Here is a 15343-nt window from a genome sequence, read left to right as displayed (position 1 = left end):
GCTCAGTGACCCTGTTGTTTCCATTCATCTGCATCAGATGAAAGCATCTATGTCAGACAATAGGATTAAAATATCCCATTAATTTATCTTATGTTGTTCTAAATATATTTGTATTTGCATTTTAGCTTTTAGTTAATGTGCTTGGCCATGATGTGTGTACATACTATTTATTCCATTCACGGATGTCCACAGGACCTCTTAACACAAAGATGCATTTTTGGTACCTGTGTGCAAAACATATTTCAAGATTATATCTGACTATCTCTGGAAAGGAAGTTAAATTTTAAAAAGAAAATTTTAACATTTGATTGTAACAAAAATTAAGACCACATGATAAGAACACTGTCTCATTGTCTGGTATCCTGCAGGCTCATCAGTTTGCCTTTGAATCATCTACTGTCTCTGCTCTGCTTTTCATCACCAAAACACCTGAGCACTTTTCAGAAATGTTGTCTTTGTTTTGCATGCAGCGATTCAGCCATAGCTCACACCATTGAAAGAGACTATAAATGGTGTGACGGCACTGAATTGAAGCAACTGTAATGAAAGAAAGACCAATTCTTCAGGCAAGGCAATGATTCACTTAACCAGCAAAACATAAAGCCTTTTTTTTTTTCATGTGGCTGTGCAACAGAAGATTTCACTAAAGGAGCTGCCAATGCCTGTGGGTGTCTTGTAGGCGTTTGGCAGCCATATAGGGATGTTATTGTCACATCTGGCAATGTGGAGATGCCAGCATACTGGGGAGCTGCTACGAGTTTAAAGCGTCCCTCACAATACCTTACTCCATGCTCAGACCGTCAGCGCACTCTGTTACTAACTCGGTTGAGAACAACTCCTTACTGCTTGGCAACTGATCTGCATAAAGACAAGCTTCAGTTGAAAACGCTTCAAATTCTCCTGTTGCAGTGCCTACGCAGAGGAGAGTTCATCTAAATTGAGAATGAGGCTTGTCCTACAAAAGGTTGTACACCATGGATTCTTTGGTTTCATGCCATGAGCATCACCATGCCAAGTGCTTAGGTATTTCCAATTACAGGGAATATGTCAAGGTGGCCCTCTGTAATTAAAGCCTAATCATGCAGGTGGATTCAGAGAAGCATCCTCATCAAGCTTTCATTAGTCTCCCTACTTGTGATGCCTAGCAGCAACCCAGCCCCCTTTAGGGATGCTCAGATGGCCTGTTTCAAAAGAAAATCAAGTTATCTAGTAGTGTAAGAGCATGCTATTAAATTATTTACTCTACAGTATATAACAGTAACAGCAGTAAAGAAAAGAAAGAAAATAATCTCTATTGCTGAGGTTAAAAGAGGATAGAATATGACTGAAAAAAAGCTAAGATCTGATTTGAGAAAATGTTTGCATTAAATGGCATGCCACTATGTCTTACTCTTGTTTTAAGAAAGTAACACATTTAGGACTCTGTAACAGTAAAAATGAGTCGATAAACTGACTTTGACAATGTCCATTCCTGTTTTCTTGGAAGAGAAGAATTCAATAATACACTGTGGAAATAACATTTTTATCTCCCTAATGATTCATTTTCAGAGCTAAATTTCAATCTAATCTGTAGTAGCTTCTGAGACAAGGGGAATTCATGAGTTCAGTTCAGCAGATGCCACTGCACAGGTCCTAAAAATAATAACAATTCTGCTCAACCCGTGAAATAATTATTTGCAATTGTCCAAGATGTATGAGACCGATGTTTACAAAGTGCTATTACATTCTGGGTTTAGCAATGTATAACACATATGTACCTGTTTCCTCCTCAAGCTCCTGAATATTCTTATGAAAGTGTATGTAGAGAGCCTGAGCAGCTGAATAGGCTGGTGGTCTTGTGCTCCGAGTGAGATCAACCAGAACACCATGTGAGAGCACCTGGCTCTCCTATATGCTGTCTGCTTGACAGACAGCACAGACACCTGGAAGCCCAGTAAGGGAGCGCAGTGTAAAAGCCACCACTGCTTTACAGGGGCATGCATTATGCAGGAAGCGCGCTCTCTCTCTCCCTCTGCCCCCTGCTCTGCAGTAAAAATAGATCAACAGACATGAGCATTCAGCTCTTTTTATGCTTCTCACTTTCACTTGGATCTCACCAGGTGCAGTGTCTGTTGGCTCCCGCCTCACTTTTCTTTGCATGAATGTCTGTGTGTCTGTGTGTGAGTATAAACACACGTGTTTGCACACCATTTGAGCGTGTGTGCTATGTATATATATAGCAGATTGGATGTATGGGTGGATGTATGGATTCTTGTGCTGGAGCATGGTGGAGTGTGTGTGGAGTGTGTGTGCATGTCAACTAGGGTCAGACTGTTTTATCAGTGCTGCTGGGTCATGCTGGAATGCAGTAGAGCACACACTATTTGGCCAAAAGTACCTTATACTTTACTGTACTGTTCTAGGTTTTCAAACCATATCAGTCAAATTCTAATGTCCACATTGTTAAAATGTCCACACAAAAAATCAGCAAAAGGCCAGATGTTGAAACAGAATGAAAATAGTCAATATACATTATAATTGAATGCATATGTTAAGTATGCATCAGCACTCTGCATGTAGATACATGTAAAGGTCCCCTGTTACTGAGTGCAAAGGCTCCCTGAAGACCATTGATCCGTATCTATGACCACAGCTGTCTCCGACTCCTCCCTGATTGCCATTCCACTGCTAATTAAACAGCCCTGCTTAACGAGTTCACATTGATAACAAGGTTGCAAGGAAAGGTCATCCTATCACGCTCACTTCAACTGGACAGCGTCAATAATGAGCCTGCCTGGGAGAACAGGTACACACACAGACAAACACATGCAGATGAATCAGAATGTGCTAGAGCACAATTTACTTATTTTGTGCTGGCAACGTCTGACTTTCGCTTTCAGGATTCGATTTGTTTGAAGTATCACTCTTCAGAGTAAGGGGGAGCAACAGTGTACTATTCAGTGACTATGTAGTTTATCTCTTTTTGCCATAAAGTCACACATTTTCAGTGTTTTGGCTTTCATGCCTTTGATTTTTAATTCTTTGAAGTAGCATTTAGACCATTATGAAATTCTCCACAAAAACACATACTAATGAAGTTGAAGTTCAGCTGTTTTGAGCAGGGACAGGAAAGGCCAGATATGTAGGAAAGCCCATATATTGGTAAATGTTCATTTTATCTAATCCAGAAATAAGAATCCCAGACCTGAACAGGGTTGTTTTGCTTAGACATTTACCAAACAAGGCTTTCTTCTCTTTTTCTGTAAGAAAAAAACAACTCCTACTGCATTTTGTAGCCAAGCTTATGAGTGTCCACAGAGAAACCCAGAGCCAGACACACAAACACACGACCTATATATACTATCTGGCCTTCTCATCATTTATCTTACAGCAGCAGAATCAGGATAGATTGGTTCAATTAGACTGGCCTTTAATGTAATCTGTTTAATCCATTTCTATCATCAAAGCCAATACCTACCTCTCTCCTCAGAGAGTGGGATTAGCCCTCGGAGTGCATCTCAGAGTGAATGTGTCGGCTATAAAAACGCACCCTCTGAGTCACTCAGATCTCCTCGATATTTGTTCTTTACAACTGGCTGTAGAGAAAACAGAGTATCTCAAGTGAAGTTTTAATGGGTAAGGATTTAAGATCTTCATATCCTGCCAGAGATTGAAAACACTGCTTGGCACAATGCACAGTACCACAATAAAAAAAAACAAAAAAAACAAGAGATTGGACTCATTCTTTCATTTTCTCTACAAAGATTGCTGAGTTGAGAACACCCAAGGCTGGGTCGCACCAAAGGCTCATAATCCTTTTAATTTTGTGTGTGAAGTTATTATGAAGTTCTTAACTAGCAGCTACTTTCAAACTCCTGGTTAACTAAATTGGTTTGCTAAACCTCTTTGATAGTAAAGAGTTTAGTGATGTTGTAAATCAGAAATTATTATTTAAACCTGCCAATATTTTGTGCGTAGACATGGGATTAATATAAATGAGACAATTAGATTTTGTGGAAAAAATAACAAGAAACCTAATCAGTGGAGATAAAGTGATTAAACTAACCAGTGTTACTTGGTCATGTAGTTGAAGCTTATTGGTGCAACATTTTTCAGGTTTCCCATGAATTAGTTAACATTAGTTTGTCAGTTCAGCTACTGTTAAATCTGTTCTTTAGTGTTTGTAGTAAGAGCTTATTTCTACATAGTTTGCTTGATGCAGCCTGTTTGAATTAACTTCTAAATCTCTATTTATTATCGCTAAACATTTTAAATTTGAAGAACTGCAACCGTTTCCCAAAATCCAGCTTTGGGGGTTGTCTGTCACATGGAGGTTTTCATGTTGCTTTATTGAAAAAGCGGATGACCCAGGGGCTTTTGGAACCTTTTAAAAAGCTATGACAAACCTGTGTTACCCCCCGCACCCCCCTCAAATAAACCACATTCCTCTTAATGTGGCAGCAACACTGAGTTTTGTTTTTTTTTTAATTCATGGATTTCATCCAACAGCTGCAATCTGCTTTTACCTGCTGAGATTTCCTCAGGGAAGTGGGATTTTATACTCGGCTCATCTAACCATTCCCCTGCCCTGCATGTTTATGTACTAACACTGTCAGAAGACAGAAAGAACTGGTGTGCAGGTATTTACAGCAGCTAAAATGTAAAATGTATTTTTATGCTGTACACAGTCAGTGGGTATAAAATGATATGTTCTTATATTATGTTTTATCCCCTTTTCCACAGTCCTGGACTCTTTACATACATATTCTTCTTTAACCAGTTTGGACAATACAAACTGCTTTTTAAATTTTCTCTACCTGCCTTCATGAAAAAGTGCAGCTTAAACACAATATTTGTAATATTTTTCACTCCTGGTGTGGATTACCTGTCTGATTGCCTTCCAGGAGAATTCCCCATGCAACATTAGCAACACTACTTGTCACAGTCAGTGGAAGCACTCCCATAGCTCTTTTTTACTGTGTTGGAAATTCTTGCAGATATTAAAGCAATACATGAGGCTGCTTGTCTGAGTCCATTGGCCTCGTGTTTTAATGGCTTCTCTTTGTGTGTGGAAATGTGTGAAGACACTGCAATGAGATTTGGTGATAAATGCACTGTGATAAATTGGTTATGTCTGGGTAGACACATGTATGTTGATGACAGTATTGTCCTCCAAAGCATGTTTGTCATGCTCGACCTACACACATACACATACACAGCACTGGGCAGTGGTGTGACTTGAGTGCAGCTGACAGGATTGATCAAAGCTGATTGACTGGACAACACAAGGCAGGGCTGCACAGAGCGACATGGTTGGGTTAAGGGTTGAGGTTCCTGTGGGCTCTCAGCCTCCTTAGTTAACACAAGTCCTATTGCAAACCATATCTGACAATGGGTATTGATCAGGTGAATGGGAAGAATCAATACTTGTTGACTGGGCAGAAAACATAGGGAGGAGACTCAATGCCTGGATGCATTTATTCAGGACTGTTTTGCGGGTTTCCAATGTGAACAATTTTGAAATAATATTTGAAATTACAGTATGAGATTTGTCTATTCTATGAGTGTATTAAATAAAATTTGGATTTCTAGGCACGTCTTTTTCTTTATGCTTGTATGATGCTTTAGGTCACATTTCAATATACCAACAAAATGTTTTGAAAAAAGCAAAGGAATCATTTAATATTATCATCATGAGAAATCAAACTAACTACCACAAAAAAACTTTCCAGTCTCTACTTTCAGTTTTCATTTTTGTGCTAAGGCTCATATGTGAATCTACTGCCCTCTGCTGATTTTTGCAAACAAGTACAAGTTTAAGTTTCTATTTTTGTAAAAAAAAAAAAAAAATCTTACAGCAAATATACTCAACTCTTATTTTCATCATTTTAAAAGACACAAATAGAAATAGTCACATCATTTCAAACTCTTGCTAGTGCTGTTTTACATGCTTCATTTGGGTTTTTGTGGTCATAAAGATACTTTACTGAAACAGTTCTGTATTTTTATGGGAAATACAGTGTCATCCAGTTCTACTGCACATTGTGTGAACAGTTCAAAAAAGGTTTTTTTTTTTAATTTCAGTATATATTCCCGTAAGAAGAGTCTCAGCATGTTAGCAGCTCAGAGAGTGGAACCCTAAATTCATACTAACTTTGTGAATGTGTCCAGGAGTGTCTCCTTGCTGCTGAGTGGCTTTACTGTGGCATGGTGAAGAACTTCAACTCCATCCACCAGAAATTTCAATCAAAGGACCCTGCCTAAGCTGACATCAGAAGCAGGTAAGATATTAACCTCCAACTCATCCACATGTCTAATCATTAACTTCTGGCCCTGAGTTTGCACCTCAATTCGCATGTCCATGAACACTGATCTCCTAATCTCCCTCTGAATTCATTCATCATTATCAAAAACTGCTGAAATTCCTCTTTGAATACTGTCACAGTCTTGGACATTAATCAGAAAAGCCAAACATTGCTTGACTAAGCTTAACTGCTTTGATAATATAGCCACCATTAATTCCCCTGCTACTGACAGGACAGAACAGCCCAGCAAGCAAAATATATGGAGGTGAAGTGCTGAGGCATAACTTCTACATGGATTTTTTAAGAAAGTTTGACATTGTATTTAATTACTATCACAGTTTTGGAAGATTTACACACAGTTCTGCTCTGGAAAGAGTTTGATCTGTGTTTTGTTTTACGTAGCTATGTACTGAGAACAGTCATTTTTTACTCCATATTTTCCCCACTACTTTGCGAATAATTTCAATTATTCCATCACTAGATGGAGCTATGTCATGCACTGATTGATGTCTCCAGCAGAGGACCTTATTGAGCCTTATGTACATTCGTAAAAGCTAATTTTTCTTAAATGAATGTACAATTTCATAATCAGTGAAGGGGGTTTTGAATTAGACTTCACTGAAAATAAACCATTACTCCATCTATGTAGTTTTTTAGAGGCAGCAAATTAGATGAGATTAAAATCTTCATTCCATTTGCTTTTCAACACAAAGTGATTTTACTCTTTCACATGATGAAGGACTCCGGGCTATTTTCTCTGTTTCTAGCTCTAGCCTTCCTACTTTATTCCACCTCTCCTCCATATTTTGAACTATCATTTGTCCGAGTCACTGGTTTCTCCCTGAGTGCACTGCTCTTCACTGTTATTTATATAGTCACAGATTGTTTAGGGCCACTAGAACAGATGGTAATTAACATGCACGGCCTCCAAATCCCCTGAATCTCAAAGAACTTCATTATGTTCTTCTGCCTAATTTTGACACTCTCATATTGGTGATGTTATCTACAAAAATAACTGCTCTAATTATTATTCCAAAAAGAGCATTCTTCTGAATTATTGTATTGCTCTATTGCATTTTTCATGAGACTGCACTTTACGTACACTCATATCTATATGAATTTAATAATAATGCGGTTTCAGTGCAGTGAATATAAATGCCTAGCACAAACACTGAGGATTCAGCACCCAGGCTGCCCCTATAGCACTCCCTCTGTCAGTTTACTCCTCCACACCATGAAGGCTGTCATGAGCAGGGTGACCAGCACTGGCACTGTAATGAAGGGCGCGAGGATGATGATGGGAGGATCACGGAGGAGCCTGCCAGTCAGAGCGCAGTTGTGGAAATACATCTGGTGAATCTGCATGAAGAAGTGGTCAACTATTTGATTTGGCCAGAAGCAGTCCATCCTCATGGCTACCTGGTAGGTGCAGTTTGTTAGCCCCCCATATACCCTGCAGAGGGAGACAATACACAGTCACAGAGGAGAAACTGGATTCAAGTCTAAAGTGGAAAAAGAAGCAAATGCATGCGTGTCACCCAAATATACTGAACTCTCAACTGCTACAACAAACACCCAGAGTAGCATCAAAGTTAGAACCCCTATTTACAGGAGGACTCGTTTTTTTCTCTTCTCATTTTGAATTACAGAATTTTATTCTTCACACTGGAATCATGTCTAATAGTGTCTTTGAAACGTCCTTTCACAGTGGGATTCCTGGTGGTAAAAAAGAAGCAAAGGCATGTGTAGAATTACCAGTTGGCTTAACACAGCTAAATATAACTGCTAGATGTTACAGGCTATGAGAAATGGAGATGCATACCAACAGGGCAGCTCCCTCACTACAACACTGCACCATGCCATATTCTGACAGATTCTCAGACTAGATTGGATTTTTGCTGGGACAAGTGACAAGCAAAGCATGACAACTGTGCACTGACTATAGGTAACTTTGGATAATAGCATTGAATTGCAGGACTGTTATGTAGTGGTGTTAAGTGTGTGTGTGTGTGTGTGTGTGTGTGTGTGTGTGTTTCACTGTGCTAGTGGGTTTTTCACTGCACTTTAAAGCTGCCTAGGATCTTTGGCAGGAGCTGCTGTTGCAGATATAAGCCCTCAGATCAGGATCACAACTACAGTGCCTCCATTCTGAAACAAATATACTTTAATAGACTTCTGTTTTCAGTCTCACTGCACCATTGGAAGTTTTCTCCTTTTTTCGTGGTCCCCAAGAACAAGTAAATAATATCTAATAAGCCCTAAATAATAATAATAGTTATTATTGATTATGTCTCAGCAAGAAGGTCCTGGGTTCGCAACCCGACCTTTCTGTGTGGAGTTTGCATGTTCTCCCGTGCTTGCGTGGGTTTACTCCAGGTTCCTCCCACAGCCCAAAAATATGCATGTTAGGTGTGAGTGTGTGTGGTTGTTTGTCTTTGTGTGTCTCTATGTGGCCCTGCGATGGACTTGTGACCTGTCCAGGGTGTACCCCTGCCTTCCACATGAAAGAGAGCTGGGATAGGCTCCAGCAGATCCCGTGACCCTGGTTACGGAATAAGCGGGTATAGAAAATGGATGAATGGATTATTGATTATTACTAATTATTGTTAGATTTTGCAAACTTGCCATGATGTCGCACACACCTTAAGGGTCAGCATACACCTTTAGCAACATTAGCAGTCGCCAGAAAAACCACATGAACACCAGGCTAATTAGCTGAGCTGCACACGGTTTATATGACCAAATTACTCAAATGTGCTATACAATTATACCAAAGCAAAAGCAAAACAGAAACCTGTCCTAAAGCACTTCAGTACAAAGAGTAAGTTAACACACTTGTTAGTTAGCTACACTGCACTTTACTACACTAAACTATTTGTATGTCTGTGTGAGTGTCATCATGTCAAGGCAGCTCCTATTTTGCAAACATTCACACTGTGGAAGCCACAATGATTTCATATCACTAAACAGTGTATTGATAAACTGTGATCAAATTTAGTCTCCCCAACCTGATTTACACTATTTACACTATTTACATTGTTTTGTTTGCTTTATTTATTTTGCTTATGTCATTTTGTATTTGGTTTTGTAATAAGCAATTTGCAGGGGGTATGAATATGTTTGCACTCTCTGCAAAGGCTGAGCCCTCTAAATGTCTCCTGGAAAGCCCCATGTTCTGCACCCACACAAACCCCACTTGTATTTTTCTAATTTTCTACTTTTTTTATCTGTTGCACATCCAGCTCTACCATAGATCTCAGCGATAGCATCAAACATCGTTGCACGGAGTTCACACAAAACCAGTGTGCTGGGAGACTGTGCAATGGAAAACACATTCCTGGACTGGGTGACACTGATGTATTGGGTGATCATGGAGGTAAGATTAGTGTTGTTGGTGGATGAGTGTAGGTAAATGACTTAGATATAAGTTACCTGTGTCTAATAAACCCTAACAAAAATAACAGTGTGCTGAGACACTACTTTGAATAATGTTTACTAATGAGACAAAAAATGACACAGTAAAGTTCAAGTTCTGATTGGGTATGAGATGGAGTGTAGCTCAGCCAAAGCACTGAAGTCATGCTTGCATTAGCGGATTAGCAATATCTGTTTCAGTCATGCTTCATAATCACCAGATTATTGATGTATGTAAACTCATAAACTCACTCCATTGTGTCTGACCAGCTACACCACAGACTTCGGTCCAGTCCTCCCATGTCAAATTTGAACTTGGCTAAGCAAAGATCATTGATCATCTTCTCATAGAAACCCTTGTTGCAGTCAGACACTGAAGGAAGGACCTGACCTAGGGAGCAAAAGAGAGAGTAAAAATCAAAGAATGAATCACTATTCCTTTGAGTTATAAGTAAAACCTGGCATCATTGTAAAAATACAAAAGATTGTTTACAAAGCACTATAGAAGTTATCTGTTCTTTTTAATTGTGGATAATTAGGAATTTGTTTGTGCAACAAACACGGTAGTGTCCTGGCAGTATTTATTCCTGTTGGACCATTTCTTCCCAATTAGCTTGTTACTTTTTTTAAGAAAAGATTTTAATTTGCAGTCTGAGTCCCAATCCCATTTGTTTACTTCAGTGATGTGTGTAAACAGCCTCTTAAAGTGGAAGCAGACCGCAGCGTCCCACAGGACTTGAAGCTGAATGTAACACCACTGAGCAGTACAGCAGGGGAGGAAGCTTAAGCTGGCAGAAAAAGCCCACGTGGAAATGAACAAGTTGTTGTTATGATGGAGAAACATGGTGAAGCCTGATCTGTGCCGGACTGATAAGGGCCAACTGTGTGCCCATTATGTTTGCACTGTCACAGCTGGCTCTTGGAAGCTCTGAAACAGTCAAAGAAAAGCTAAATGCGTTAACACGCATCAGTCTAACATGAGTCATGTATTCTGCCTGCCCTTCTAGCACTCAATATTTATGGATTTTAATAACTGATACTCATGAATTTAAGGTAATCCTTTTAGCTCAAATGCCCCTCATGCTTAGCCACTTACTGTGGTGGTCAGCATGAAAGCCTAGTATTTACATTCTCCCACTTGTCTGGAAGTGAAAGTAAAGCCCACTCATGGTGGATTTTCAAAAAAGAATAACCTGTTGAATGTTCACTGTGCAATAAGTTGCTGCAGTAAAATGCCTGGAGGACTGAGTGTTGCATTTGATCCATTTGTGCCAAGAATGTGTACTGCATGCAACAGCTCTGAAAGCCCTTGTCCTTGCACATTATTGTATTATTATCAATAATCCAATTATATATAATCATGCAACACAGCATGCACTTATCTGCATTGACTACTTGCACTTTGTACTGTTTTTAATTTTACATTATTTAATATCAAAATAGAATTTCTTCATTAGCACAGACACTCACCTGCCATCAGCAACACAAGCCCTGCTTTCAGAATTGACATGCACTCCAGAGCCATGCTGATCCAAGACGTTCTGTACACTCTGCTCACTCACTGGGGAGCAATTGCATATGTCTCATTCTTCCTCCTGTATTCCAGCTGAAGCCACAGATTCAGAAACCACATCACAACATTAAAAACTCAACTGCACTCAAGTTGTGCAGTCAGCAAGACGGTGACGACTGATTGAGTCTAAATACTGCTTGACCTTCCGCAGAAGCTGCCTCCCTCACAAACAGCCCTAATCATAGAAGCCCTGCCTGTCATCTGATCCTGTTGTCCCACTGCTCGCAGTGTGGAGCTGATCACAGGGGACAAAACAAAGTCAGACACCAAAATTAGTGCCAGTTACAGTGAACCCACTGAGTCATTACAAGAAAAAAGTCATCTTCTGATATATGTCTTTAACTTACAGGCAAACATCAAAGCATATGAAATAGTAGAATTGACATTAAATATAGCCGCAAGTGGCAATGATGGGCCTGGGCTCCTCTGGTGCCACAAGCCCTGACATGTCAGCATGTAATATTGCACTCTCAACATGGGATGTCCATCAAATGTATAAAACTAATGAGAGTGTGTCAAATTTCACAACCTTTAGACACAGGAAGCACTAATTGCGAGCTTGCCACACACTGGCTCTATGTCAGTCTGCTGTGTTGCACATGTGTATATGATCATAGTCAATAACTACTGAAGTCTGGTGTTTGTCAAGGAATGCATTTTAAAATAACAATTGGGCTTAGCACCTCTGGTGCTCAGGCCCTAACAAACTTGAAGTAGTGAGAGATGTAAAAAGTTCCCATACAGTCTTGCCACATTTCACATTTGGAATATTGCAGGAATGTTATAGCCCTGATAAATGATATTTGTGCTTAAAAGTAAAAGATCAAGTTAATGTGCATGAAAGTATAGTATTGCTGTAAATTCCAACAGACTCCCAGCAGGGATGCTTTTTATTTATGTATGTATTGATTTTTTATTGCCTGAATGCCTCAGCCTCTAGAACATGCATCTCAAACTTCCATTTTTGTACAGAATAGGCCTTTAAATACACAGCTATCACAATATATAACTTACAATGAATGACTGTTAGTGTCCTAGGATTCTCTGATATGGACCATTATTATTGCAAAGACACACTGTAAGATTAGGATGTCATATGGTTTTGGATAAAATGTGTCCTATGTGTCATGTTTTCCCCATTACTTCTCTATTATTTGTAAATGGATTACTTGGAATACCCTCTTCACTTAGCCATTGTTCTGTAACCTTTCAATCACCTTAGACAAGGGCCCATTTCGTAGGACAAAGCCTGAATGCCCATTTTCATGTCTCACTCATATCAGTGCAAATCCCATGCAACTCAGTAATGTCACTCACTGAATGTTTTATCTGAAGCGTTTTGTACTGGAACAGAGTGAGGTTTATTAGTATTCTCTGAGCTGCTCTGCATTGTGCTGCCACCCAGTGTGGCTGTCTGTGCCGCTGTGCGTGAGAGTCGCCCCATTACTCAGAGAAGTATTTTCATGTGTCTCCTACAACATACAGGCAGACTGTGAGTGAGCAGAGCTCATTTCCCTAAACTATATATATATGTCTATATATATATATATATATATATATATATATATAGATATATATATATATATATATATATATATATATATATATATATATATATATATAGATATATATATAGATATATATATATATATATATATATATATATATATATATATATATATATCTATATATATATATATAGATATATATATATATATCTGAGGCTCTTTCTGTTGTAAATTTCACATCATAAGCCCTGACTCTAAAAACAGATAGTTAATCCCCAAAGCTCTTTCACATACTCCCTCTTTTTTTTCAAGAATGGGGATAATTGGGTTTTTGAGGTGAGATATGTTTTTATGTGATGATGAATTCCCATTGTTATATAAATGTGTGAAAAATCTGAGCCCAAATGCCATTTTCAACCTCAGTCACTTTATAATGCATGGCAGATACACAGAACAGGGTTTAAGGTTAAGTAATACTTCATAAATTCCCCTAGAGAGCAGCAGAGACCACTAAATGAACCTGCTGTGTGGCACAGGGGGGTTATTAGAAGGATCGTTCAGACCCGCTGTGCCCTTGCTGCCAAAGCTGTGGAATGCTTTTACAATAGAGTCATTAATGCTCAGGTTTTCACTTTACATGGGTCACAAATTAATATCATTTTGTCCTCGCCGATTTTCCAGCCTGTTTCATACTTTCACACCAGTCCACAAATGAAGGAGGAGAATAGGGTACACAAGCTTGTAAAATGAGTGGCCTTGAAAATGGTATTCTGATGGAGCTCTTCTGTTCACTGCAGCTCCTTTAGGTTAGGATCATCAAAGTTTATAGAGTGTACCTACTAGTGGTGGGTATTTGCAGAGGGTCAGGCTGCAGAGAAACTTTGCAGATGTTATTGTAAGTCTATACTCAGCTTACAAAACCAATAGAGCAAATGCTATTTGTAGTATTTATAGCAGTTGTAAGATAATCTGTATAACCAGTGTCTGGGAAATCAGTATTATTCATGGTATCTTCTATTTTCCTCTAATGGATACATTAGTCTGTTAAATTTGAAATATTATTTTAATTATGGCTTTAAATGGTGCCTATTGTATTAATGCACATAAAATAATGACTGTATTTCAAAGAACACACAAAGTCTCGGTAGCAATTTCCGAGTCAGCACTGTCCATCGGGAAACTAAAAGCAAATCTATTCCTGACAGGTGTGGCCAATGAGGGCAGGTAATGGGTGAGGTGGATCCAAATCCAAAAACAAGCGCTCTCAAGCTTTTGGATAGGCGGTTTAATAGGCTGAAAGTGCTGTCAATCACACCAAGGAGGCGTGTACAGATTCTATCCAAGCACCCCCACCCCACCACCCCCCTCGACCCACCGGCGCAATGACTGTGTGAGGAGTAAATGGCTCAGAGTATCCGCGGTGGAAACCGAGCGAAACCCTGGTCTGGGAACCGTTAAACAAGCACCTCGACGCACGGTGCGTAAAATCTCTCCACGGCGCGCTGTAACTGTCAGGTGTCCAAGCAGCTAAGAAGACTCCGACGAATTTTTGGTGTATTTTTGTGTATGGCAACTACAAGGATATCTTAATTGGACATGTGAGTTACGGGAGTTAACAAGATAAGAAGCTTTTTCAAAGATGAAGTTCCCCGCCTGCGTCCTCTTCACTCTGGTGGTGATCCGATCAAGTGCAGCACAGTCAGGTGAGTGTTTGGATGTGCGTCTCTGCGCCTGAGTCTTGAAAAGCAAACATTAAGAAGTGGGGTCCAAACACCCGCAAACCCACGTCTCCAGTCCCTCATAATCCTTTCCATATGGGCAGAACTGAATGATGTGATTTGTTTGCTGAATGTTGATCAACGGACAGTTGAGCAGCTTTATTCATGGCTTTACATCACACTTTACATAGTACAAAGTTGACACAACTGTCCAACCACTTTGCTGCTGGTTTCAGTCATCACACCCGCAGTCAACAGAAAGATTAAGCAGCCCCGGGCTCTGCGTAAAAACCTCTCCAAACTACCCTCCTTTATTAGCTTGTTAAAATCCCGGATTCTAATTTTTTAGTCTTATCAGAGACAAAATACGCATTTTTGACGGTTGCTTGAGTGTTTTTCGATATGGAAAAATTTAGCATCACACAGATTTCAAAATTTACTGAAAGCGATTCTCTGATGTTTGTGTAGCTCATATAATCCCCGTACTCTCCCATTTCATACTGTACCTTAAATATGAATGAATGTGCCCTCACTTTAATTTAATTCCCTTAAGCGGACATTGATGTACCGAGGACCGCGGCTATTTGCGCTAATTTATATGAATTGAGCTCCGTTGCACCAGTGGCACACTTTTTATTCCTTACTGTCTTTGAATAATTTAGATGTAGCAGATAGACTGAGGACTGTAGCAGGGAGAAAACATCTCACGCTTTCATCAGTAGGACCCCTGTGGTGTCACTCTGGACGAAAACCACTTTGATCTTCCTGCGCTATTCTAACACAGGCTTGTAGTGTTTCCCTGGCATGGTCAATTTATAGCAAAGTTAATATTTTCATGAATGTGTT

At 39.5% G+C, this 15343-nt stretch overlaps 2 protein-coding genes across 4 annotated transcripts in view; one reads left to right on the top strand and one right to left on the bottom strand.

Moving 5' to 3' along the window:
- Positions 1-6015: 6015 nt before the first annotated feature.
- LOC113127529 (receptor activity-modifying protein 1-like) lies at positions 6016-11447 on the bottom strand. The gene is made up of 3 exons (XM_026302216.1): positions 11169-11447; positions 9951-10089; positions 6016-7737 (listed from the first exon to the last, which is right to left on the bottom strand). Exons 1-3 carry the CDS (start codon positions 11221-11223, stop codon positions 7482-7484), a joined length of 450 nt encoding a protein of 149 aa, XP_026158001.1. The 5' UTR covers positions 11224-11447; the 3' UTR covers positions 6016-7481.
- Positions 11448-14172: 2725 nt separating this feature from the next.
- Positions 14173-15343, top strand: part of LOC113127487 (receptor tyrosine-protein kinase erbB-4-like) — a 210113-nt gene continuing 208942 nt past the window's right edge. For all 3 annotated transcript variants that reach the window (XM_026302123.1, XM_026302126.1, XM_026302128.1), the window contains exon 1: positions 14173-14482. In XM_026302123.1, coding sequence (XP_026157908.1) covers positions 14419-14482 — 64 coding nt within the window. In that variant the 5' untranslated portion in view covers positions 14173-14418. The remainder of the gene's footprint in view (positions 14483-15343) is intronic.

This window comes from Mastacembelus armatus, chromosome 2 (assembly GCF_900324485.2).
Source record: "Mastacembelus armatus chromosome 2, fMasArm1.2, whole genome shotgun sequence".
In the NCBI taxonomy this organism is placed as follows: domain Eukaryota; kingdom Metazoa; phylum Chordata; class Actinopteri; order Synbranchiformes; family Mastacembelidae; genus Mastacembelus; species Mastacembelus armatus.
Note: the sequence above shows the minus strand (reverse complement) of the source record. Positions and strands in the feature narration are given on the sequence as shown.

What these genes read in the sequence shown, in the direction of transcription:
- LOC113127529 (XM_026302216.1), bottom strand. Translation starts at nt 11,223, where the DNA reads ATGGCTCTGGAGTGCATGTCAATTCTGAAAGCAGGGCTTGTGTTGCTG. An exon ending in GCTTGTGTTGCTGATGGCAG is followed by an intron (nt 10,090 to 11,168) that starts GTGAGTGTCTGT and finishes TTTGCTCCCTAG; the next exon opens with GTCAGGTCCTTCCTTCAGTG. An exon ending in AGCTGGTCAGACACAATGGA is followed by an intron (nt 7,738 to 9,950) that starts GTGAGTTTATGA and finishes CTCCCTCTGCAG; the next exon opens with GGTATATGGGGGGCTAACAA.